At 39.7% G+C, this 27,076-nt stretch overlaps 1 protein-coding gene and 1 long non-coding RNA gene across 4 annotated transcripts in view; one reads left to right on the top strand and one right to left on the bottom strand.

Annotated features, from left to right (window-relative positions):
- The window catches only part of LOC138051829 (tetratricopeptide repeat protein 28-like), a 28,304-nt gene extending 3,923 nt beyond the window's left edge, over positions 1–24,381 (bottom strand). For all 3 annotated transcript variants that reach the window (XR_011132922.1, XR_011132923.1, XM_068898110.1), the window contains exons 1-12: positions 24,251–24,381; positions 19,331–19,364; positions 17,622–17,742; positions 16,147–16,308; positions 15,548–15,625; positions 14,966–15,033; positions 14,061–14,160; positions 13,570–13,731; positions 12,301–12,378; positions 5,418–5,485; positions 4,720–4,839; positions 1–2,949 (exon numbers count right to left, since the gene is read on the bottom strand). The exon at positions 1–2,949 is cut by the window's left edge and continues 154 nt beyond it. Coding sequence is in view for 1 of the 3 variants with exons in the window: in XM_068898110.1 (XP_068754211.1) it covers positions 1–2,949; positions 4,720–4,839; positions 5,418–5,485; positions 12,301–12,378; positions 13,570–13,731; positions 14,061–14,160; positions 14,966–15,033; positions 15,548–15,625; positions 16,147–16,308; positions 17,622–17,742; positions 19,331–19,360 (3,936 nt within the window). In the remaining 2 variants the exon portion in view is untranslated. The remainder of the gene's footprint in view (positions 2,950–4,719; positions 4,840–5,417; positions 5,486–12,300; positions 12,379–13,569; positions 13,732–14,060; positions 14,161–14,965; positions 15,034–15,547; positions 15,626–16,146; positions 16,309–17,621; positions 17,743–19,330; positions 19,365–24,250) is intronic.
- A 423-nt stretch (positions 24,382–24,804) lies between these two features.
- LOC138050373 (uncharacterized) lies at positions 24,805–26,162 on the top strand. Its single transcript, XR_011132595.1, has 2 exons — positions 24,805–24,942; positions 25,039–26,162. It is a non-coding gene; the product is annotated as an uncharacterized lncRNA (long non-coding RNA).
- The last annotated feature ends 914 nt before the right edge of the window (positions 26,163–27,076 follow it).

The raw sequence follows: 27,076 nt of genomic DNA, 5'->3' as shown, positions 1-27,076 counted from the left end.
AAACTCCAAAGTCGCTTCGTCATCAATCGCCCAAAGTGACGCAAGAACAGAACGGGCACCAGCGGCCAAAAAGGCTCGAGCTATGCCAACCACACCCTCAGCCTTAACCTTGCCTTGACTACTATAACAACAGCTTAGCACGACAAGCCTGGCGTGCAATTTCACTTCTAAGACATCTGACATTGTTAATAGGTAGTCATCCTTTTCTGGCATTCGGGATGCACATGAAGGGCCTGGACACAAACAAATTTCACCAGTTTCCATACAACCGTGCGCGGCAATATGTACTAAAGCGACGTGTTGCAACCTTCTCAAGACTTCATCTTTTGTGGCTCTTTCTCCTGTGACAGGGTCCACCAAAAGCATGTCTCCGATCATTTGTACCTCCATTCTGGCAAAGGGGAGCTGCGGAAGTTTTTTTCCATTGATAACAACTTCTTTTACCCATGGGTCGCCGACAAGAAGTGCACCATTTCTGCTGTGGTATTCATCGGAACAATTTAAAATCATTCTCAAGCTCGATAGCGAAGGAGCTACTCGGAGTCTTAATGTCTCACACAAAAATTTGGAATTTGAGTCCAGGAGTACACAAAAAGGTGTCAAGCACAGCGGACCATCTGGAACAATGATAAGTTCATTTCCTTCCAATAAGTCTACAAACGGTTCTATGATTATTTCATAAAGCCAGCGCAAAGCCCCGTATTTGCGATTGAAAGACTGTGGCATTTTCTGGTCGGCTTTCTTGTTTCTGCATGTAACTATGTCTTGCCTCAGAACATCCAGTGAACGGTCCTCGCAGCGAACAGCAGCGCCAATTTCAATTTCTTCAAATATATGGTTGTTTAATGACTGAAAAAATTCCTTGGCATTTGTTCCTCTCTCAGTTTCAATTTCTTCAGCCCGGTAAAGGACTTCATTGTTTCCAAGTAGCAACCAACTATTTAGCATATTCTCGTCAAGCGCTAAAAACAGCGTATTAGGCTGAAGATCAAGTATGTCGTTCTCGTGGATATCAGGTTCGGGAATTTTTCCTTGGAGCCCATACTGTGAAGTCATTAAATCCATCAATGACTGCGCTCTTCCTTCCTCGGCAGTAAGGAGTGCATCAATCCATTTCTCTTGCTTCACCAAGACCCTCCATGAACCAATGTACGAACGCTGACAGTCATTTTGAAAATTTATTTTCCAGTCGTCTTTAGACTGGAAAAATGCTTTCACATCCTTGAATAGTTGAACACTCGATTGGAAACAGTCGAAAGCTTTAGGTAAGTCATCAAGTTGTTCATAAACTGTACCGAGGGCATAGTAGGCATTTCCTTGCTCCACCTTACTTCCTACTTCCTCAGCGATGTTAAGGCTCAATTCATGATAATGAATAGCACGTTGAAAGTCACCAAGACCAAGGTAGGCTCCACCAAGATCCCCATAAACAATTCCTTCGTTTTCTCTGTTCTGGGTATTTTTTGTTATGCCAAGAAACTTTTCAAAACACTCTATGGCTTGTTTGAATTCTTCCAGACTCTGATAGGCAACGCCCATGTTGCGATACGCATATCCTTGTTCAGTCATGTTCTCCATTCCCTCAGCAATACAAAGATGTCGCTGGTGGTATTCAACTGCGATTTCAAGTTCACCAAGGCTTTGGTATGCAGCCCCGATAAGTCCATACGCACACCCTTCGCCCAATAAATCTCCCACTTCTGTCGCAACATGAAGACGTTGGTTGTAATAAGAAAGAGCTTGCTCAACATCACCAAGAACAAGGAAGACATCTCCAAGCCTTCGATAAGCGGCGGCTTCTTCACTCTTGATTCCCTCTTCTTTGGAAATTATCAGGTTCAGCATTCCGTATTCTACAGTTTGCTTATAATCATTGAGACATTTGTAGGCATTGCTCAAACTTCCATAAGCCTTTGCTTCTGAGGACCTGTCTCCCAATTCTTTGGCGATATTCAGACTCAATTTGTGGTATTCAGCAGCTTGTCTGAAATCACAGTGACTACAGAAAGCCTCGCCAAGGCAAGTATACACATTTTGCTCTTCTTCTTTTCGTCCCATCTCTTTGACAATAGACAGCTGCAACTTGTAGTAATCTATGGCTTGCTCAATGTCGGAGAGATTGTGGTACGCAAGGCCAAGATTCCCATAGGCTTTCCCTTCCCAATCCCGGTTTCCAATTTCTTTAGCAATGGACAAAAACTGTTCTCCATATTCTAAGGCTCTTTGAAATTCCTCTTGGTAGCCGCAGACAAGCCCAAGATTGCCACATGCTAGCCCTTCCCCTGATCTGTCTCCTAATTCCCTTGCGATAACAAGGTGTTGTTTGAAATAATCTTCAGCTTCTTTAAATTTTCCTTGCGCCAAGTGCGCAAGACCCAGACATCTGCAGGCACGTCCTTCACTAGCCCTTTGTCCAACTTCTTTGGAGATACCAAGATTCAGCTTGAAGAAATCAATGGCTTGCTCCACATCGTTCATACACCAATATGCAGAGCCAAGATTGCCATATGCACGGCCTTGTCCTGCCCTATCCTTCAGTTCAAGAGCTATGTTGAGGTGTTCTTTATGGCAGACTATGGCTTGCTTGAAATCCCCAGACATCTGCAAAGCGATTCCCAGGTTGTCATAAGCTCTTTCTTCTCCGGCTTTGTACCCGATTTTTTTGTTAGCACTGAGTTCCGATTCATAATAACGTATCATTAACTTCGTATCCCCGCTGCCTGGAAGACAGCTAAATCCAGCCACCTGACCATCACTGTCATTTTCCACAGTTTCTTCAGCAATACGATTAAACCATCGTTTGAAAACGTTTACGCCTTTTTTCAGTCCCTTCATACTGTAAATCGCAAGATCCGGTTTAAAGTAGACTGTATCGTACTCATTTCCACCTATCATTCTTCTCACGCCTCTATGGTAATTACTGGGGAAATCCATCATCATCCTCCAATCCTAAAATGTAATTCAGATAAGACATAAGCATTTAATTGCTATATCTTTAACTGAAATAAAGTTTCCTATTGGACTAGAACTTACATAACTAGCGCAGCAACTCTCACTCGGCGTTTTCCATTCGCCCAAAACCTCCGGAAATTTAAGTAGATGAAGAAATAATTTGGAAATATTAAGTTTTTAGAAAAGCCGAAATTTATGAATTTCCAAATTGCAAACTAAGCACTAATTTCTGAAAGGAATTTCTCCTCAAATTTGGCTACGACTCGAGAGTTTTTAATTGAACCAACAAATGTGTAAATTTAGGAACAGAAACAAATGGTTCGTAACTCATCGTCGGTTCGCCTAAACCCCGGTCGTACAAACGGGCTACACTGACTCGGATCTCGCAAATCAAATACGCAACTTTCAAACCGGAACTCACATCTCGCAACTTGGAAGTGGTTAATTAACAAATTTAAGATCAATGATAATCAAACTATACCGTTTCCATTAGTAGGGCAAACGCTCACATGGTTCAGATGAGGTAGAAGCTTAGCGTCTGTTCAAATATAAGTGCTACACGGCACTTATGCTTCTCGGCATATTAGCATGTATTTGCTAGGGGCCTAATCAGCTTCTTCAACCCGAGTTGAAATAAAGTTACTTACTTACTTACACGGCCAACGTTTGCAAAAACGTAATCCTTCTTGTACTCGTCCACGTTCATTGCCGTGACTTTAACATCGTCAGTTTCGCACGGCCTGCTCCCGTCTGACCTTGTAGCTCAGTCAGTAGAGCAGCGGTGATCTAACCCGAAGGTCGTGGGCTCAATTCCCACCATGGTCAGAGTTTTTCTCTGTCCTTGTGTGGGCCCATTTCCATTAGTAGGGCTAACATTCTCATGGTTCAGATGGGATAGATTAATAGCAGTTCACATCACACTCTAATCAGTTAAGTCTATCGTGAATACAGCCTGCGTTTTGGCGACGGAGTTGCCAAAACACAGGGGTACTGAGGTCACGTTGAAATTCTAGCGAGACTCCTGCAGCTCTACCAGCGGCAACCAGCGGCATTTAATTTGTTGGAGGCTCCGCTCGCGAAACTGATACGGACAGCTGCGCAGGCTATCGTAAATACGACTTTCTTTCGACCCTGACTGGTTGACAACTGTCACCCGTGAAAACACTATACCTTATTTTTATTATGATATGGCTAGCTCCACGAGCGGGCAAGATAATTCGAATCCTGCGTTGTGATTGGCCACCCAAGCGGGCAAGATGAAGCTATCTTGCCCGCTCGGGACTTCCCACCATGTCCCGCAAGATACATTTCTCTGAAAGCCATATAAAATAAATCTTTTACTGACAATGCTAGTTCGGTCGAGATGGCTGGATATTGGCCTCGTTCTGTTTTTGGGAATTTATGGACCTCGACTCCTTCTCGGGGAGTCATGGTCGCTGAATGGTTATCAACCGTGCCTCTCACCTATACGACCCGAGTTAAACTCTGGCCTCGAGGTCGTATGTGGGCTGAGTTTCACTCGATCTCCGTCTGACTCCGAGGGTTTTACTAGGTCAATATCCAGCCATCTTGACCTCACGCTTGGTCAATAAGCCATATTTCCAAAGACCCAGATCATTTGGAACCGGCAGCGTGTCAATCTCTTTACTAGGGCTTAGCGTGTGAAAATATTATTTTCCAGTGCGAATGCAAACCTCTCATTGATTCCACGCTGGAGACAATGAATCAAAAACCTTACTGCAACTTGACAAAGCAAAACATTCTTACCAATCCCAGATTGCTTTGTGAGCGGGGCGATGCATTGTTTTCCTCTTCTTTTCTTAGTTGGCATAGTTCAATAAGGGACCTTTCCCTTAACTCGAGCATTGTCGTTCCTTCTTTGTCTATCTTGCGATGGTTAAGATACGAAAACAACAAATTTTATGTCCATATCTACTTCTGTAAAAGCTAGTTCAACGGTACATAACGGGATCATACACACGCGACCATCTTACGAATTCTCCAGAGTATCATGACATAGTCTGAAATGGGGCTACAAAGCGCCCAATCCAAAGAGGTCCTTTGAATTTAGGCATTAAGGTCTCGGCAGACCAGAGGGTAACTTGTTGGCAATAATACTGAATTAGAGCTCAACAGATCTTTTCCACACACTTTTACCTGTAGTAAAAGTTGATATTTCGCAATTTCGCATTTTTCATTGAATGCACGTCTGTGAAAGGTCATCTTGAATGAAGCAATTTCTCCTAAAGGTTTTTCCGTAGCACGAGGCAAAAAATAAGTTTTCTTCTCTGGAGAGTGCTCTGCGATCCAATCCTGCTCTTGAGTTCAAAAAGTGATAACTCCAATACACACGAATGGAAGTACCTCTTCTAATAGCCACAGCTTAAGTCAAAGACATCGAAGGAAATGTGGACTTGGAAACCAGAATCTCCGATTTAGTTTTTGCTACACCAATAAAAGGATACTGCTAATCCGTCGTTACACCAAGTAACTGCCTCTTTAAAAAATCCCAGCTCAAAACAGGCTCTTGCTCCTTATGTTATAAACAAAGAGCTAGTGAGTGAGTAACATATGCGACAATGATTTCTCAAATCCAGTAATATTCGTCAAGTTAAAAGAAAGAAAATCACAACCGTAAAGGAGGTTTGGATAAACAGTGTCACAGCCGATCTGGACACCTCCGCGGTTTTGGACCCCTAACTTTGCTCAGTTTCTCCGTATTGAAAACTAAAACGAGAATTCATGACTGGAAAAGTTTGTCCTTGTGATCAAAATAAACTTCTCTCCATGCGTTTTCCAACCAAGTGGTATTACTTCAAAAAGTGACTCCCCCTTTGTGAAAGCGCCGCCCATTCAAAAGAAAAGAAACAAAAAAAACAAAGCTCTACGAAATGGCCACAGCCAATGCTTTAAACAACTTTAACGGAAGCTTAAGTCTGGGTTTCCTTTTTTTCTCCTTATTAGAAAATTAACACGACGATTTCCTAGCGCGTGATTTTTAAATCACGCTTTAAAGCTTCTGTCAGAAAGGAGTTTAAATTCGCATCTACTTTACGAACTGCCGCCGCGAATGATTTAAACAAACTTTAACGATCAAGTGAAGCTATGATTTTCGCAGTTATGGGCGCAATTTTTGCAATTGCGTAGAAAAGTCTGAAAAATTCAGGACTTCAACGGGGTTTGAACCCGTGACCTCGCGATTCCGGTGCGACGCTCTAACCAACTGAGCTATGAAGCCACTGACGTTGGGAGCTGGTTATTTGTGGGTTCTAATAGTCCCGTGAGGAATGAATCAATGATGAAATGGTATATATGAAATGAATCATATATGAACTGCGGATATGAAATCAAGTGAAGTTATGATCTTCGCAGTTATGAGCGCAATTTTTGCAATTGCGTAGAGAAGTCTGAAAAATTCAGGACTTCAACGGGGTTTTTACCCAATTGCAATTGCAAAAATTGCGCTCATAACTGCGAAGATCATAGCTTCACTTGATTTCATATCCGCATTTCATATATGATTCATTTCATATATACCATTTCATCAAACTTTAACGAATAATTAACTGATCTAAGTCCTTTTTTCAAAGATTTATGCCTTATGGCATCGGTCAGTTTCACAATCCAAAATCTAACCCTGCCTCGATAAACATGCGAAGGGGGACTAAACACGAGTGGGTTCCAAATCCGCTAACGAATTTGTACCGGGGAGTCCAAATTCGCTAGGTCACCAGCGAGTGTTTCGATTGAGAAGACATATCAAACAATCAAGACAGTGTTTCATCAGCTATCCAAACACCTCGAATTTTGTCAAAAATACTCCGCTGCGCGTCGTATTTTCAACTTTCTTCTCGGTGTTTGGATATCCCGATGAAACACTATCTCTCGTGTTTGATATATTACTACTATCCCTTAACTATGCTAAGTTAATGGCGTTTTGATCATTATAATTTCACTACAGTCTGGGATCTCGCTTTTGCACTGTTGTTCTACAGTTCACCCGCTGCGTAAATAACAAAATGTGTGGATAACCGCGCGCGAATGTGCGTGAGTACAATTAAAGATTTACTCTACGAGTGATATTCGAAAATTATCTCAAAATTGTACGAGCTTTTCGGCGAATTTAGTTTGAAAGAATATAAATCGTTAATTACCCTAGCCGGTTTCATACGATAACTCATTTCTTTTACGAAGGAGAAAATTATAACTATGACCTTTTGATGTAACATACTCCGCAAGAGCCGACGTATGATGACCTTTAATCAATGCTTTAAAAAACCTTAAAATGCTCAGTGTTTCTGTAATGCAACAGTCTTTTAGTCTTCCGGTATAAAAATCATTGCAGTCCTAACAGGCAGCTCTATATACAATCTTAGCCATTTGGCCAGGGCTAAGTCTATCTTTGTAAGGAAAGAAAGATCTAATGCGACGGGTGCTTTGAAAAAGCACTCTAAGGTCAATGCACCCATAGAACTTATCTACACACGACATAATTTGTTTACAAACGATTTTGCTTTGAAGCCCTAAATAAGGTAAAGTTAAGAAAATTGTTTTTTTGGGAACTGTGATGGTTGGGGCCAATGGCTTGTTTTGTTGCTCTTGTAAGACATCATTCACGTTATAATTAACAACAACTCTGGGTAACCGTTTTGTGACTTCTTAAGTAAGTAAGTAAGTAAGTAAGTAAGTAAGTAAGTAAGTAAGTAAGTATAAGTAACCGTATTTATCCGCTTATCACATATGAGCGAAGGCTCGTTTAAACCTAAACAACGATGATATCATTTTTAATTACCCGCATCGTGTTTTGAAAGAGACCGAGAAAATGGTATTAGCAAGAGGATTGCGTTTTTGTTTGCCTCCGAAAAAAGTTGACGTGAATGAGTGATGCCAAATTTTCGTTTGAACTACTTTTCCGTGACCTCAAAAGATCTGGACCTCCTTTAACTAATGAAAACGAACATAGATTGAAAAGTCAACTCAAACATATATCCCACAGTTATATCCTTACACCTACGAGTTTTCTAATCAGAAACAAATTCTCATCAAAGAAGACTGGGAAGCTTTGAAGGCAGTGGTTAGGGTGCTTGCCTTGAGATCCTGGCGATCCCGGGTTCAGGATCCGCTCTGACGACCAGTTGAATGTGATTCTGGTAGTCCCTGGTTCAACTTCCCAGCTACACTTTTAAATAGCCAACTGGTTTGCCTCCGGCCAGTTGGGATTCTTAACAGTTGCTGTTGTTGTTCTGTTCCGTCGTTTCGTTGTGTTTCATTGGCCCTGAAAAGCCCAAGGGAAACGGAGTTGTTATCAAAAACAACAAGCTTGATTCTTTGAATAAAATGAAGCAGTTTATTTCGGATGAAATTATATTGAAAAAACTTGCACGAAATCCTACAAAGTATAGGGAGGACAATTTAGTTTCCTATCTTCGCGAACCAAAAAGAGACAAAATCATCGATGATAACACTTTCAAAAGATATTACCATGTCACAGTTTCTAGTCATGGAGTCCTCTACGGCCTTCCCAAGGTTCATAAAGAAGGTTGCCCTTTCCGTCCGATTGTTTCCTCTGTGAACACTTACAATTACAACCTGTCTTCATATCTTGTTAGCATAAGCTAGCATACTTCAGCCCATCTCCACAAATCAGTCCACTATCAAGGATTCCTTCAGCTCTGCTAGATTTGGCCAAGATGTATAAACATAACAATGAGGTAATGTGCTCTTTTGACGTCAGTTCCTTGTTCACAAATATTCCACTTAATAAGACAATACAAAATTTGACTTGACAAATTGTATGCTCTTCCTGTGCCATTTCGAAGAGAAGTGGGTTCTTAATTACATCTGTCGTCCTACTTTCACTCTTCAATTTATCGAAAGAAAACTTTCACTGGTCTTTACCTTAAATGGGACTCGTTCACTCCTCGAAAATACAAAGCAAATCTGATCCGTACTCTCACTTTTCGTTGTTTCCGCATTTGCTCGTCGACTCGTTTGTTACAATCGTCTTTGGATGAACTTCAGAAGTTGCTGTCACAAAACGGTTACCCCAGAGGTGTTAATTAAAGCGGTGCTCCGCGCACGGAGCGCCATTGTTAAAAAAATATGGTAACCCATCGATGCGAGAAATCTTGGTTTTATAGCCATGACGTCATCGACCGCCCGTACGTACGTACGTCCACCCCTTCATGTCTGCCAATGTGACCAGTAGCATGCTAGTTTACAGCATACATCTTTGATATTGGACATCCATGTTTTGATCAATTGACACCTGTCAAAATAAGGTATCCGCTGACCAGTATCACGTGACCATATTGCGGGCTCAAGCTTAGAGCTCAACGAGGTCAGCTGCTTTTTTGAAGTTGATTGCTAACCAGGTACTGGTTTTCGATTGAATTGCAGGCTCAACCCAGGCTAACTCACCTAAACATAAACGAGGCTTCATTTTTCGCGCGCTTCCTGTGGCTTGACGCGGCTACACGGCCATACTACATCAACTATAGTTCTTACACAGTTAACGCTTTCTTTCTGCATTTTTCGCCGGTTTTAATCCAGTTTGACATATCATGATATCTGTGGTCCACACTGGTGGCTACGCAGTTATTCAATTCAAGCATTTGAGGGATATAAAATTAAAGCTGAGTGTTTATTTTTCATTTCCATAGAGCTGCTTTTTTCTCTGTATTGCAATTTTTGGCATATCTTTAGAAGCTCTGATAAGGTTACATGATGCCTGGAGGACCTATGTCTAGAACAGAAACGAAAGGAGAGCGAAAGAGAACGACAACGACAAAATAGAATACCAGTAAGAGCTCATACTTAGTGGAAGAAGATACTCCACAAATTCTTTCCTTGGGCACTAAACCGTTAGTTATTTGAACGGATGCGTTACTTTAAGTGGATGCGTATTTTTTAAAAGGTGGTTTAATCGGTTCTTCCTTTGTTCAGGAATGAAAATCGAATTTTCATTGTCAACTGGAATTTAAATAACAATTATCTGTACTCTCTTGGACATAAAGAAAAAGTTGATTTGTTTGTTTGTTTTGCTCTAAGATTTAATGGGAGCGAACAAGTGCTTTTTTAATCCGTTTGCCCGACTTGTTTTTTGTTGTGCCTCGACAGTGACAAGAAAATTTTGTCCTTATGTTATAAACACGTAATCGCAATCAGTTCTTGTAAAATTAGCTAGGGGGAATCTCACTAGCTTGTGTTTTCAGAAGTTTGTTTCAAGCACCTGAACATTATTTAAGTGTTGGAGCGGATCTTTTTTGAAGTTCGTCCTTTCTTGGTTGCATTGCCGTATTTTGCCGATTCTTGTTCCAAGCCAAGCTGGCGTGTTTCAATGAAATGCATCAAAATGTGAATGATCTCGTTTTCAGAGATAAAAGGGGAATAAAGTACTTCAGTAAAACTCTTCTTTGACCTTGAGCTGACAAAGTTTTTTTTATGGCTTCTAATTTTAGCGTGATTCCTATTCGCTGGCTATTGACAGTTGACTCTGAAATGGCTTTTTTCCTTTTCCATTCGCTCGCTGAGCGTGTGCTTGTTTTCTTTTAAAACTCATGAGTTTCAAGAAATGTTCATTGCCAAACTGGTGAATTCCAAAGAAAATTTCGCTCGAAAAACCGATATCGTACTCATCGCCTCGTGATTCATGCGAGGCGGTTTTTAGCGTAAATTTGGAATTCACTAGTTAGGCAATGAATTTTGCTATAGAAGAAAGCATAAGTATTTTAGGCTTGACTTAATCTATATATATATTAACATGAATGATGTCTTACAAAAGCAACAAAACAAACCATTCACCCCAACTATCACAGTTCCCAAAAATAAAAATTTCTTAATTTTACTTTATTAAGGGCTACAAAGCAAAATCATTAGTAAACGAATTACGTCGTGTATAAATAAATTCTTCGGGTGCATTGACCTTAGAGTGACTTTTCAAAGAATTCGTTGCATTAAATCCTTCTTTCTATACAAAGATAGACTTAGCCGTGGCCAAATGGCTAAGATTGTATATAGAGCTGCCTGTTGGGACTGCAATGATTTTTATACCCGAAAAACTAAAAGACGGTTGGATGACAGAAAAACTGAGCATTTTAAAACATTAATCAATGGTCATCATGCGTCGGCTCTTGCAGACCATGTTACATCAACTGGTCGCAGTTTAAAATGGGATCATTTTGAAATTTTAGCGAAAAGGCTATCCGACAATGACTGTAAAATAAGGGAGAGAAAATAGTTAATAAGTTAGTGATCCTGTATATTTAAACTCCAATTTTGTATTAACCGTCACTTGTGAAGTTGTATGCAGAAGCATACGAAACGTCAAGTATAACATAATTTCAAATGATGCGTTTATATCTGATGTTTGTCACTGCTGTTTGTGTATTAATTCTGATAAAACTCTACCCACATATGGCATCGGGCCGGAATGGAACCCGGACCACACTGGTGAGAGAAGAGCACTCTCACCACTGCGCCATCCCTGCTCCCTATGTAATACTTAGCAATTATTGAATGAAGCTGAGTAGGATATGAAGAATTCTGCAGGTCGAAGAGGGTGTTATCCACCAAGGCCGAAGGCCGAGGTGGAAAACATCCTCCGAGATCTGCAGAATTCTTCATATTCTACGAAAGCCGAATTCAATAATTGCTTTATTATTCATTCAAAATATTTCCCTCGCTCAGACTTCTAAACCTACTCGCAGCCATTTTTCTGCTCAACAAAAAAAACACAATCTCGTCCCCAGCTTTTTTCGGTCAACGGTTCAATAATTTGCAGCGGGTTGCACTTTTGACGTCATTTTGACATCATCGGTTCAATAATCTGCAGCGGGTTGCACTTTTGACGTCCATTGATTCAATATGACGAAGTTTCTTTCCAAATTTGGTGAACAGCAGCTGGTTATGGTGAATTATGCGTGTGGTCTTAACCAATCAGAAACGGGGAAATATTTTGAATGAATAATAAATGTAATTATTAAAAAGTGGATCATTGGATAATGCAATTCGAGAGTTTTGATTGGCTAAGGCATTATGGGTTATGAGCCATTATACCATGATCTACAAACACGGCAAGCATACGCGTGATATTTTGGGCCTTTTTATTTTTATTGTAGTCTGGTTTTCTATATTTTGGGGGCGTTTTTAATAAAACAGTTATTCCACTCGCGCTTGTTGGATATGAGATGATTATAGCCAACTCGGCGCTACGCGCCTCGTTGGCTATCTGTCATCTCATATCCAACGCGCGCTCATGGAATAATTGTTAAATAATCTTATTTTACTGCATGTCAATCTATCGATATGGCTTTTCAAGATATGTAACAATATCAATGGTAACTTTACCTGTCAGTATGGCGTTCACAAAAGTTGGTTGAAACTTTCTTGCACATTTTGCATCTCTTAAAGCATGATCGTAATTACCTATGGCGAAATACGTGTTATATTGAACTTAGGATAAGAGGGGGTCACACTAGCATCTAAACATTAAGTTACAACTCTACGAAGCTCTTTCTAGTTTAGACAGATAGCGGGAATTGTTTCTGTTCTTTCCTTTGGTTTTCAGTAGTTGTTTGCCTTTTACAGGACACATTATCGCCGACTATGGGAAGTCAGCATCTTGCTTACTGTGTGAGCTACCTATTTTTTGCAGCATTCCCAATTGCCATGTACTTACTACATGTTTTTAAATAGTAGCATACATGTAGATTCTACAAAAGTTGTTCCGACATCAGTCTCCCTTTAAATACTTGTTTCTTGTACACAGCTCCACAGGCTGTAATTCAGGCTTTTTAAAGAACAAACTGTGCATCAAATTAGTTGATCTTTAACACGAAGGCGCGCTACATTAGGAAGTCTTCCCTGGGAATGCCAAGGCTCATTTGTCAGTCACTGTTGACATGCGCGGGTCAAATTCAAAATGGCGGGCAATTTGAACACACGAAAGGTAAGCTGTAAGTGAATCAAAGCGCCTTTGCTGTCTTTACTTGCCATAAAATTCAAATATCTTTCTCTAACAAAAAGTAGTACTTCACAGATTATTATTTTATTGCATGAATCGAGAGTATCCCGGTTGGCTTGGTTCAATTTGACCGCAAAAACGAGAATTTTTCATACGAAGCGAGGATATATTGTAATCCAAACAAAAAACTCACAGAAAGTAAATAAAATAATGTTTTCAGACCGTCTCTGGTTAAGTTTCATTGCTTTCGACGATTATAACAAATACTAAGCGTTTGCTGTTGTTTTCTTCATCGTCCCGCGCCATCTTGATGTTTTGGAATGAATACAAAATTAGGGGGAGGAGGTTATGCCCTTTTATAGCGCGCATTAGTGTTTAAAAGTTCCGAATTGTTCTTGAAATCGCATGGCTTCAGGAGTCAGTGATTATGGTTATACAATATTCAGATCACAAGTGCCTGGTAATTACCACCGTCTAACAAAAGAAGAGAATTTTCTCGACACCTTTGAAACAAAAACAATGCTAGGACTTAAGACTGTGGACAACGGGCACAATAGACGGGCGGATTTATCTCTTTGGTTGATTTCGGTTCTGTCGTTGCCGATAACCTGTTAATGGCTACCTCAGAATCAGCTGGAAACTGAAATTCTTACCCATTAAGGAATGAACAGTTGCCCTGTTTGTATATAACACGGCATTTAGACGGTCGTCTTTGCACTTGACTTCAATTCCTTCAGTGTAGCAATCGATTGCGCTGTCAAATTCGTTTTCGCACAATTCTTCGTCTCCATCTTTGTTGTGCCCGTCTGCTATTCCTTAAATAAAAATAAGATTGAAACGTTTTGTCAAATGGTAGTCTAAAGGATCTTAATTAATTCCTTGAGATTATCAAAAATTAGCAGCTCGTCTAGTGTAATCGCCCGGGTGAGAGTAGTTCTTAAAGGAACTGTTGTTGGTGACTGACGTTTGGACAACCTGAGTGGAGGTCATCTTCGGCACAGCCAAGTGAAGATGTCAACTTTTTGTCAGAAGATTGTACTTATAAGTTTCGTCCGTTGGTCAGCCTAGGCGTGAAGGCTTTGATTGTACGACTTGTGTAAAGAACTCTGATGTAAAATGGACTACTTTACTCTCCTTCACTCACCTCTCAACAAAGTATCATCATCAATTTCAAGGTCTTGATGAGCTTGAATTTTCATCGACGTGGACTTTAAATCTCGCAATTTTTTGCTTCTATTATCTATCTGTCACAGTTAAGCTACGATATTTTACCATTTACCGTTCTAATAAACTACGAGTGGCGATTTGTAGCAACTTGTTGCAATTTGTCGTTTCCCGAAGGTCCCGGAAAGCCGTAGCAAAATCTCAAACCTTGGGATTACAGAGCTGTTTTTATTCACACATTCTTAATATGAACAGAGGTTCTCTTCATACAAGAAGTTTACACCTCTGCTTTGCGGGCCCGAAAAGTTTCCGGGGCTTTCGAGAAACGGGCCCCTGGTGTTTATTTCAAACAGGCATTTGATTTAAGGCCCTGCGTTTACTGGGAAAAATCATTTGAATTTTAAATTTTCCTTGAGGAATCTATACTATTAACTATACTAAATTAAGTTTTATCCTTGTAAGGGGGATAATCTTTCGAATAAGTTCGCCGAATAAACACTGAACAAGGTTTTGCAATTAAAAAGACTGTTCTCGTCGCGACGTCTCACTGGCACAAAATGTTTCTCAGGGGATTATATCCAGCTAATTGATCTATTATTGACGATTAACGATTGACCGCTTGTTTAGAGTGACTTCCACCATTCAGTTGAGATCACCAAAATTACTGTGACTTAAAACTGAAACGTTGAAAAGATTTATAAAAGAAATAATCCCTAGGGTTTGAACAACAAAGTCGAATAAAGTTGGTGGTTCTCCCCTGGGTCAGATGTGAAAACGGAGTACATTTGTTCCTTCAAGTTCTTCTGACAGTGTGATAAAAATCAGAAACGAACAAGATCAGTTACAGAACCCAATGGGTTATTTTATTAAAATGTCAAAGGATATTGCTAATCCTTCGTCGCACCACTTGATAACCTCCTTGTATAAACCCTGCTCCATACAGGTACTTGCACCTAATTGAAAGACAACAGTTGCAGTTACTTGCACCTAATTGAAAGACAACAGTTGCTACTGTATTGTAAAATTTGCATCATACAGAAACGCCTATATACTGTATACATTCTGTTGGCTATCAAAGTGTCGCCGGATGCATTACTTTGGACTAAATTGGAGCAGGACAGTAATATTTACTTACAATTAATTTGCACCATAGCAAGGGTTGGATCAAGGAGTCAGTTAGAATCCATCAGAAGAGGGGTTTCCGTAGATGTAGACAATGGCCAATTCCCTGTCTGAGAAGCACCTGCAGGGAATCATGGCAGTTGTATTCATCAGACTGACAAATATCCAGTCCAAGGTGATGAAAACAACTACCATAATTCTCTACAGACGCACTGCATTGAATTGACCATTGAACTTTAAATACTTGGAAACCACCAAACCTGAGCAGTTTGTCGTACTCATAGGAAAGCCTTATTACAGAAAGCTGATCAGAAAAAGTGAAAATAAAAGGGTTCTTTACAATACCCCATTCTATGGCTTCCAAATGAAGCGGTTGGAATTCTCTTGCAGATCGTACATCACTTAGAGCTTCATCGAAATAGCCTGTAAATAACGAAAAGAGGAGATATTTCATTTCAAGTACCAGTAATTTTAAGTATAATAATGCATCAACTAGCTTTATTGTGAACATAAATACATACTACGTTGCAAAAGCTCTTGTAAACTTATACTAAAATAGTAATGATTATCGTGAACATATAAAGCGGTTTTCATTTGAGTGTCGAAAAGTAAATGGTTTTTTCACTTTCTACGCCACACGATTGGCTTAAAAATTCGCCCCACTTTTTCATCCAATCAGCAACCAAAACCAATTGTAACGCGTTCGCATTCATTTTCCCGCTCTTCACGTCAGCTACATGTAATAACTTCCAATTTTGATTGGTTCACTGTATTGTCTGTGTTCTTTGTGATTGGCTAGAGTTATTACTTTGGTTTGGTTTTGACGACACTCAATTGAAAACCACTCTAATAAGGTTATGATTCAGCAATCAAATTACATCGGTTTGATTTGAAAGAAGAATATTTCGTAGATAACTATAATTCACTTAACATGTTTGTCTTACCTAGGCAGAAGTGTACCCTTGCCCTGTTGGTGTACATAGTGGCATTTAGCTGGTCATCTTTACACTTCAATTCAATCCCTTTTGTATAGAAGTCAAGGGCATTGCCAAAGTCATTTTTGTTCAATCTAGCGTCACCTTCGTGGTTGTAATCCTCTGCTATGGCTGAGATAAGTAGAGAGACAAGACACGTTTGGTTTGTTAGTTGAATTACTGTTACGAGTTATCGACATCAAATATGGTTACTTTACTTTACTTTACTTTGACGTTGATCAAAAAACGCTCTTTAGGCCTTTTCGTGTCAAAAGATCTTCCCAATAGAACGTGAACAACTCAAACCAAGACAGCCAAACGATAAAGGCTGGTCCTTATACCACACGACTTTCAGTTAACAGCCATACTGAACAAAAAAATAACGAAATCATTAATTAGAAAGTCTTCTATAGAGAACCTTCAATAAAATCTGTCATGTCTGTCAAAGGAGATTATGGTTTACTTGGTTGATCCCTACAGAACACGACTAAATCAATTTAGCAAATATATTGAAACCCATTTCATACCGTCTTCGAAATGCCAGGGACGTAACCTTCAGTTAAACTCTGCATCTCGAAAATTGCACAAAACCCACACTAAATATATATATCATTGAACAAATTTTGCCCAAAAGTAACAACAATAGCTTTATACAGTTGTAAAAGTTTTATCTTTTGCGATTTTGTAATTTCAACTACGTTTAAAAACTTAATTAACTTTACATAATATTGAAAAAAATGTCGACATGTCTGCCTGTTCATGGCATCACTCTTGGGCGTTCAAAAACCTGTTTACTGCTTCTTCTGGACATTTTTCATTAAGGAGTTTAAGAAACTACGACGGCGACGCCGAGGATAAGGTCGATTAAAAAATGAACTTGCAGTTTACCTACGAAGCTCGCGATACTCTAAAGTCGTTTACTTTGTTTCTCACTGTTGAAACTATCTCGAAACCGCATCTGGAACACAGTGACAAATTTGAAATAGAGAATTATTTTAAAAATTAGCCGTCGTCGTTCAAGTTCTTCAGACAACGCAGAACATGGTCATCTCACGATGTTGTTTGCAGAGGACGGCAAATTAAAGTGATGTTCGCGCACCGCCATTGTTCTGCTAATTGAATCTTTTGTTTCGCGATGTTCCCGTTGCCGTCGTGGTTTTCGTAAACTCCCTATTATGACGTCACACGCGCAAAGATTTCTCGTAATAGAAGAGCTTGCAAAGACTACTGGTATCGTAAAAAAGATCGCAGGAAACTTGATCAGGGTGGCCGCATAAAACAAAGTAACTTTCTGAAGCAAAGTCTACATACGTTGTATTCAATCTTTGTTAGGAAGTGTCAGCGATTCAGATAATTATTTCGTTTTGTTGTTGACGAAAATTAGCTTAATTTTTTGGAGGAAAAATCCCAATTTGTGTTAAGTGAATAAAATGTTATGTTCTAACCTCTTAATTGGTTGTCATCGCATTCTAGACACTCGACACTATCAACTGTCGACGTAGCGGGAGGATCGTCATCTGTTTCACCAAAAGCTTCTCCAAGTGTCCTCACTGCTTCAGTTACTCCCTATCATTATCGGACAATGATTTACTGTTAGTTAACCCTTTCACCCCTAAACCGGCCATACTTAATATTTTACTCTGTCTAACTCCAAACTATTTTATTCGTCAATGGGGAACCCCTAAGAGTCAATTGGTTAAGGACTTAATCATAACAATTACAATTTCCTTAAATGTGAATGGTACATAAACTGCTGTATTTTGCTCTAATTAATCTGCAAAGTTGTAATTGGACAGTGCAATCGGACAGTTGGCTGTAATCGGACAGTTACATGAGCCAAGCATTTTAAGTCCTCTCCACTAAATCCACCGACCACAATTATAATCGCTATAGTAACCAATTCAGAGACTGGCTGTACAATTGTGGAGGTTTAGTCTCCGGTGAGTGTTTTGAAAAAAACTGAACAGCCATTTTGCAAGCTACATGTATTCTCCACATTTTTAATTATGATATTTAGAGATGACTAATAAAAGTTCATTTTCAAATGAAACGTTTACTTTTGTGGGAAATTGTAATGGTTATGATTAATAGACCACTTTCGATATATTAAAATTCACTCCAAAACAAAAGGCATCCTCTCGAGGCTCTGGGGAATAAACTCATACAAATCCTTAAATTTATTCCCCAGAGCCTCGAGATGATGTCTTTTGTTTAGGCCTGAATTTTAAGATATCGAAATTGGTCTATTGATAACAGGACATCGTGTTGTCCAATTCAGTCTGTAATCATACTTGTTAATCACTCGTATGCATGCCTACAGACCGTATTGGACTCTACTCAGCCCTATTGCCATTATTAATTATAAATATTCAGATCCGTCACCTCTGTCAATTTTAAGCTTGGATTTGTAAAGTTGGTCTCATTTATGTAATAACAATTAAAGGAGGAATGCCAGTAGCCAGGAGCCCATCAGTAGGAGCTTGCCTTCCCCATACAAGCCCTATGAGTCAACCTTTGCCCGTATCTTTCTATTTTTAGAACGCCACGAGTTGTTCGGCACTGCACGCGCTGTTTAAAATAGCCAATCAGAATAAATTCATTGTCTAACGAAGACAAAAATAGCAACGACAATGTACGCAAATTGTCCGAATTGATGTAAATTAATATAAATGTCAGTCTCCTGCTGAAGGGTTGGTTCTAAAAATAGAAAGATACGGGCAAAGGTTGACTCAAGGATATAGTGCACATGGAGGCTCCTACTCATGGGCTCCTGCAGTAGCCGATAAGGATTTTAATTTTTAACACATTCACAAACATTCACACAAAATACCAGCCTCTGTGACTTTTGACACTTTTGTGTCCTGGAGGGTATGTTTACATTCAAAGAAACAACAAAAACAAAACCTTAACATATGAATTTTATTACTACGTTACACTCGGTAAGGTTTTTCTGTTGGGCTTAATTTAGCAAGCAATGATAACCAAATATGTGTACGTGTATTTACCGTTTAAGGCGAATAAACCATTTGGGACAGTATGGAACAATTGTCAAGAAAGAGCTCGATTGAACCAAAAAAAAGAGAGAAATTTGGTAACGTCTCGTTATCAGTCCTCCGTGATTCTAAATACCAGGCCATGTGTCATTCATACGTACCTCCATTATCTGACAGAAAAAGCCTTCCATCGTTCTGAAAATAAGTCAAGGCAAATACATTTAAATCTCTAAATATGTGAAATATCTATTAATAAATCTTTATGGCGGAACTCCGCCCGCGCGGAGCACCATTGTTAAGAAAATATGGTAACCCATCGAGGCGAGAAATCTTGGTTTTATAGCTATGACGTCATCGACCGTCCGTACGTACGTACGCACGTACGTCCACCCCGCCATGTATGCCAATGTGAACAGTATCGTGCTAGCATACATCTTTGATATTGGACATCTATGTTTTGATCAATTGACACCCGTCAAAACAAGGTATCTGCTGACCAGTATAACGTGACCATATCGCGTTCTCAAGCCCAGAGCTCACCGAGGTCAGCGGTATTTTTGAAGTTGACCGCTGAACCCTAACCGCTCCGCTCAATCCTAAACTTAAGCGAGGCTTCATTTTTCACGCGTTTTCTGAGGCTCGACGCGGCTATACGGCCATACTACATGAACTATAGTTCTTACACAGTCAAGACTTTCCGTGTTTAGGTGGAAAACGGTTTGGAAGATGTTTTCTTTCTTAATTTTTCGCTGGTTTCAATACAGTTTGACATATCATGATATCTGCCGCTACGCAGTTATTCAAGTCAAGCATCGGAGGGATATAAACCTAAAGCTGAGTGTTTATTTTTAATTTGCTTAGAGCTGCTTTTCTTTTCTGTATTGCAATTTTTGGCATATCTTTAGAAGCTCTGATAAGGTTACATGATGCCTGGAGGACCTATGACTAGAACAGAAACGAAAGGAGAGCGAAAGAGAACGACAACGACAAAACAGAATACCACTAATAGCTCATACATAGTGAAAGAAGTTACTCCACAAATTTTTCCCTTGGACACTGAACGGTTTTTTTTACTTAAGGATGCGATATTTAAAGTGGATGCGTATTTTTAGAAGGTGCTTTAATCGGTTCTTCCTTTGTTCAGGAATTCAGGAATGAAAATCGAATTTTTATAGTCAACTGGAATTAAATAACAATTATTTGTACTCTTTTTGACACAAAGAAAAAGTTGATTTGTTTGTTTGTTTTGCCCTAAAATGCGAGCGAACAAGTGCGAACAAGTGCTTTTTAATCCGTTTGCCCAACTGGTTTTCGTTGTGCCTCGACAGTGACAAGAAAATTTTGCCCTTATGTCATAAACACGTAATCGCAACGAGTTCTCGTAAAATTAGGGGGAAATCTCATTAGCTTGTGTTTTCAGAAGTTTGTTTAAAGCACCTAAACGTCTCTAAACGTTATTTAAGTGTTGGAGCGGATCTTGTTTGAAGTTCGTACTTTCTTGGTTGCATTGCCGTATTTTGCCGATTCTTGTTCCAAGCCAACCTTGCGTGTTTCAATGAAATACCTCAAAATGTGAATGATCTCGTTTTCAGAGATAAAGTGGAATAAAGTACATCAGTAAAACTCTGTTTTGACCTTGACCTTTTTTAAGCGTGATTCCTATTCGCTGGCTATTGACAGTTAACTCTGAAATGGCCTTTTTTCTTTTCCATTCGCTCGCTGAGCGTGTGCTTGTTTTCTTTTAAAACTCATGCGGTTCAAGAAAAATTCATTGTCAAACTGGTAATTTCCAAAGTAAATTTCACTCGAAAAACCGATGTCGTACTCATCGCTTCGTGAATCATGGGTGCTGTGTATCAAACAAAATCAACCGGGGGTAGATGGACCCACAATTAACAGCAACTACGCATTAATGCCCTTGAAACGAAAGCTGCATTTTTTGCATTACAAACATTCTGTCAGGACCTGAGGGATCAACATGTGCGTGTTATGATTGATAACACTACTGTAGCTACGTACATTAATAGCATGGGTGGAAGCCATTCTGCCATATGCAACTCCCTAGCAAGGGAAATGTGGTTTTGGTGCATTGACAGAAATTTATGGCTTAGTGCTGCTCACTTGCCAGGCTCTAGCAATGTAGCAGCAGACAAAGCATCACGTTTATTTTGTGACCAAACTGAATGGAAGCTAGATGAAACTATTTTTGCATCAATCACAGCATATTTCTACAGACCCAAAATAGACCTTTTCGCTTCCCGATTGAATTATCAGCTGCCCAGATATGTTGCTTGGCAACCAGACCCTGGAGCAAAAGCTGTTGACGCTTTTACCCTAGACTGGCGTTCTGGCACGTTTTTTGCGTTTCCTCCTTTCAGTTTATTAGGAAGAGTTGTACAAAAAATAGAGGACGATCGAGCGGAGGGAATACTTGTGGCCCCGAATTGGCCAACACAACCTTGGTATCCAAACTAGTTCGCGAACCACTGATGCTGCCAAAGGGAAAACATCTGCTGAAATTGCCATACAACCCAGAGCACATTCATCCCCTACATTCAAAGTTAGTACTTCTGGCCTGTCACTTGTCCGGGAATCCCTCTGTGAAAAAGGTCTTCGAGAGCAAACCCTTCAAATCGTCATGGCATCCTGGCGAGACTCCACCCAAAAACAATATGCTGGATATTTAAAAAAGTGGCAAAGGTTCTGCAGTGGACGGAAAGTTGATATGTTTTAACCACCTGTAGAGGAAGTGTTACATTTTCTAACTGAACTGTTCGAGGCTAGCTGTGGCTATAGTGCTCTTAATACTGCTAGAAAAGCATTGTCTACCTTTATTGTTTTGCCTGGAAACATTTCTGTGGGGACTCACCCTCTAGTCACAAGGTTTATGAAAGGCGTTTTCCAGTCAAGACCCACATTCCCTAAGTATACTGAAATCTGGGATGTAAACGTTGTGTTATCTTATTTAAAAACTCTGAGTCCTGTTGCAAAATTGTCTCTCAAGGACTTGACCTATAAGGTCACAATGATGTTGATGTTGTTATCCGGTCGAAGGATCCAAACAATCCAATTATTGGATTTGAAAGATATGATTATGTCCAAGTCCCAGTTTACGTAGTTTCAAGTAAAGTTAAACACACTAAGCCAGGAAGGCATTTACAAGATTTGAAATTTAGGCTTATGCTCCTGATAGACGGCCATGTATTTATACCTATCTCCAAAACGAAACCCCTACGGAGAGATGAAACGAAGCTGCTAATAAGTTTTAACAAACCATATCAAGCGGTTTCAAGAGACACCATTAGAAGATGGATCAAACAGGTGTTGAGCAATTCCGGTATTGACACCAATGTCTTTAGTGCATATAGTACTAGGTCAGCTTCAGTAAATGCAGCCAATTCTAAAGGGGTTCCTTTAGACAAGATTTTACCAGCTGGTGTTTGGTCACGTGCTTCCACTTTTAGCAAGTATTATAACAAACCGATTGTTGATACTCACGGGTGTGACTATGGCTCAAGCTTACTTAAACTTGACTGAGCTGAATTAAGAGTGTGCATGCTCGGTAGGAAAAAAGCCTACAGCATTTATGGTATGTTGTCATTAAATACTCTTTACAACGTTTGTACGATAGTGGGCTGTTGGACATAGACCCTATGCAAAAATGGCTAGCTTTAAATTATTCTTTTGTTCATATTCAAAATAGCCCAACTAACCTTGTTCGGGATAACAAATTCTTTAGAATTTGGGCTATTTTGAATATGAACAAAAGAATAATTTAAAGGGAGCCATTTTTGCATAGGGTCTATTCTCTGTCGTCTGGCCACTCTGCTTTAAGATCTCACGTGATCCCTGAATGACGTAACGGTGACGTAGACTTAAAAAATTAAACGAGACTTACCTGGAAGTTGAAGTTTGATTGTAATTCTACCGAGCCGGGGAGTCAGAAGGGGATTACGTGCCCACCCTAGTGGTTGTGCATGCAATGAACTGTGCACATTGTCCCGCCCTATTATTGGTGGTGTGACCATACGACAAGTTTTAATTATTGAGCTGAGCTGGTAGGTCGCGCAATCACACGTAATGCCCTTCTGACTCCACGGCTCGGTAGAATTACAATCAAACTTCAACTTCCAGGTAAGTCTCGTTTAATTTTTGGATTTTAAGATATTGTCAATCCTCAAACCACTTGTTTCCGATGTCACGAACCTTACAAGGCAAATTAGATGAAGTTGCCAAGCTGGATCTGATAGAAGTTGGGAAATTCATTTTAAAGTTCGCAATTTGGTTGTCTAATTCGCTGTGTAATTGGCTACTTAGTCAGCTAGTATCCAATTTCCCAACGAACTTCGCAACGTGGCGCAGTAAAGTAAAGTGAAATTGACTGTAACTAAGGTTTTGCCTTTCAGGCGAAGAGGCCAAGAATCGCTTGACGTTGCGGCCGAGTCGTGCCGGGTCATAGACACGCACTTCAGTCCCAAATGCAATCTATCAACCCGTGTTGAAATTGTGTGATTATTTGCCTCAAAATGGGGAGTCTCATTTCATAGTAACAAAATTTATAATAGCAACATCAATTGTTCCATCTCGAACAATCGATTTATATCCCAGCAGTGACCTGACTAATTATGCTATTACATTACTTACAAAAGAGAAGTCATGTCGTGTCAAGGCAACTGACTAGGGACTTTAAGATCCTAGTTCTAAAGTGCCTCCATCCTATCCCATCGACGGGCAGTATTTAGTCCCTTGTCACCGCTAATCTTCAAGTCTTTTTTCTCTCTCTACAGCTGATCAGTCAGGCACTTTTAATTTCAAATTCCTTGCTCAGCGCATCAGGAAATATAACTGTTTACAGACGACCGCCAGAAATCAATAAACATTAATAGAAACTCTTGATTTCTAACGTGTATTTTCTAGGTTTAAAGCGTTTCAAACCTGCCTCCGAGTTTAATTTTCTCGATATTTATAGTTTAATAACTTGTGTCGTAAACTTGCGACGTTAATTATAATAGGTCGAGTTATGGGACACAACGAGGGACGAGGACGGTGTGACAACGACGAAAGAGGTACTTTACACATACCTGTGCCAATGCAAGCGGTGTTCTTACGATTCATACACTAGCCCTAATGCCTAAAATGTTCCACAGCATGTTACAGTAAATCACCATTCCGCAGAACTTTCACTTTCCGAATGAAATCAACAAGAACATTTAATGCGATGGAATATTAATTAGGGGGTTTCCCCGAAATACGGGAACTTTAGGCCTGACAGGCGCCTTAATTAGGCCTGAATTTAAAGGCTAACAGAAGCCTCACACGACACTTACTATCAGCGTTACAATTAAGCATGACACGAGCCTTACATAAACGTCGAGTGAGCGTTAAAAAAGGTTCTTTTCAGGCTCTTGTAATGTTTTTGTTAGGCCTATGTTATGCTGCTTGTACTCGTATCAATTTGGAAAACCAAAAAAACGTGAAAAAATTAAGGCTCGTTGCTGGGCTCATGTTAGGTTGTTTCTTTTGTTGAAATAATATCGGCTTAATGTAAAACCTGTCATTCGCGATAGTGAAAAAAACACGCACGCTCCTTTTCAGTGTGTTAAATGTCTGTCATCACATTTGGGTATCTCGACTACACGGTCAAGCGGAAATTCTTATTTTTTATGGCGTGACCCCAAAGGGATGCATGCACGTTCTCGGCCAAGCTCTCGGCTTCCCTCACCTTTCCAGAGGCCCAGACTAGATTGCGCAGAGCACAATGGTAATTTTACAGGCAAGTTGATATGGCTTGATTGCAGAACATAAACCTATCTGTAAAGCTTTAAAAGTTGGACAAGTATCACTTACCTTTGGATGACTTAAATTGCAGCTAAGTGTCAGAGCTGTTTTGGCCGAAAATGTCGTGACTTGGTCTTCACTCCTTACCAAGAGTACTTCTCTTCTGTTGTTGCTTTAGTGTGAACAAAATATGCAAATTCAACATGTAGCGGAAAGCGCCCTGGAAGCTTCTTGAATTGTGAAGCACTCTGAGTCCTCTCACACATCGTTCAGATGGCCGTGAATCCACAACTGCACAGACTTGTATATGTTAAATCCTTTACTCACCTTTTACGGAAGGAGACAATGTAAAACTTGACATGTTGCTCAATATTTAAGACATTAAAAGCAAGCTAAAGGAACCTCCAATTGGGTAAGCAAGATATAAAAAAGCCACAGGAATATACATCATCTAACGAACTGTCGATCATTGTCTTTGTATTGCACGTTACAAGTTTCTGGACTACAATCTCTGAGTAATAGGAAACTGCATGAATTTCTCAACAGTAGTCGGCTTTACCATGGTATGGGATATCAAGCGTCATTGTTACACATATTAACAGAAATTTCAAGCTCACGATACAACTTTTTAAAGACATGTTTCGGCATGACTCATGCCATCATCAGTTTAATGTGTTGCTTCCTTTTCCACTGTTTTAAGAAATAGATTTAATGCCTCCATCAATTGGAACCAACTAAAGATCCTTTAAAAAGCCCTCTTCAGTAATACTGTCACGGTATTGCGCAGTGGATAAATCTGTTTCGTAAGGTGCTACAATGGTACTGCCGATATGTTTTTGGTCAACTCTCACACCAAAACAGTCAGGTTATGGATTTTCCTTGTTAGCTTTCATTCCCCTTCATTCTAGTTCAATCAAAGGTTATGTTCATGCGTATCTTCCAAGCAGGTTTTTTTGAACGGTTTTTTTACGAACGGAAAATTAAAATAGGAACCGAGAACATTTTTCGCGAGGATGTAAATACACAATTGTGATCTAAGATAGTTTGGATATCTTGATCTTTGTACAACTCATTGTAGATCTGCAACTCCGATCATCAGACTTTACTTAATGGGGCCGCGCTCGATGAATGAAAGATTTGGAGGACATATAGTCGCACTCATTCTCCTAAGAATCATATTAAAATTACTTCGCTTACCTTTGTAAAGTGCAACTTTCTCTGGATCTAGTAGAGATTTGTGGCTTTGATTATCTTTTCCCTTCTTTACAACCTCCAATGCTTGTCAATCATGAGTTTGCCAGTTCTTCGGTTGAAAAGTAACACTGATGTGATGGTAGTAGTTTCTTAAGAAGAAATAAGTGGCCTGTAAAATGCCGAAAAGGGTATCATGCCGAAAAGGGTACAGACGGATAAATTATGCCATTATACAACACGCATGTGATCGGTTCAGCTTTGAGAACCATGAGCACTTTGTTGTCGTGACCTTTGGGTTGTGAATGGTATCGCTATTATGAACAATACGCTTATGAACAATACGCACAAGACTAAAGCATGACTGAAAGAAATCCACACGTTTAAAAAAACGATTTTTTGTACTATTTCTGTCGCCTTGGACGCCCTGCATACGGAAATCGGAAATGTTTACTTTTCGGTCAATGTTGTTGTCGTAGATAAAACTTGCTAATTAAAAATATAGTACAAGACTGTAGTCCTAAATAGATGGCGCTCGTTTGAATGATTACCTAGCTGTTAGCACGAGACACTATGAAAAAAGGAGCACTCGTTCAGAGATTTTTAAAACCGTTTTTAATAGTACTCTGTCACTACCACGCTGAGTCAAAATTTTGTAAACAGTCGAGAACCTTGGTAGGGACGAGCTCGAAAAAATCGTTCACTGCAGTGAATAGCTTTGGACTTTTCAGGGAGCGAATGTGAGAAAGCATCCGACTACAATGTATTACGGCGGGTCTTGGGTTCAAATCCAATCTGGGACACGGATTTTTCGGAGTTCCCAATTGCTTCGATCATCATCCACTCACATTTCATTTCATATATATATGTCAGGGAAGATCTGCTTTTCTAAGAGCAATAAAAGAAGATATATGTTAAAAATTATCTTTCTTACAGTC

Source organism: Montipora capricornis, chromosome 6 (assembly GCF_036669925.1).
Source record: "Montipora capricornis isolate CH-2021 chromosome 6, ASM3666992v2, whole genome shotgun sequence".
Taxonomy (NCBI): domain Eukaryota; kingdom Metazoa; phylum Cnidaria; class Anthozoa; order Scleractinia; family Acroporidae; genus Montipora; species Montipora capricornis.
This window is presented reverse-complemented; position numbering and strand designations above follow the sequence as displayed.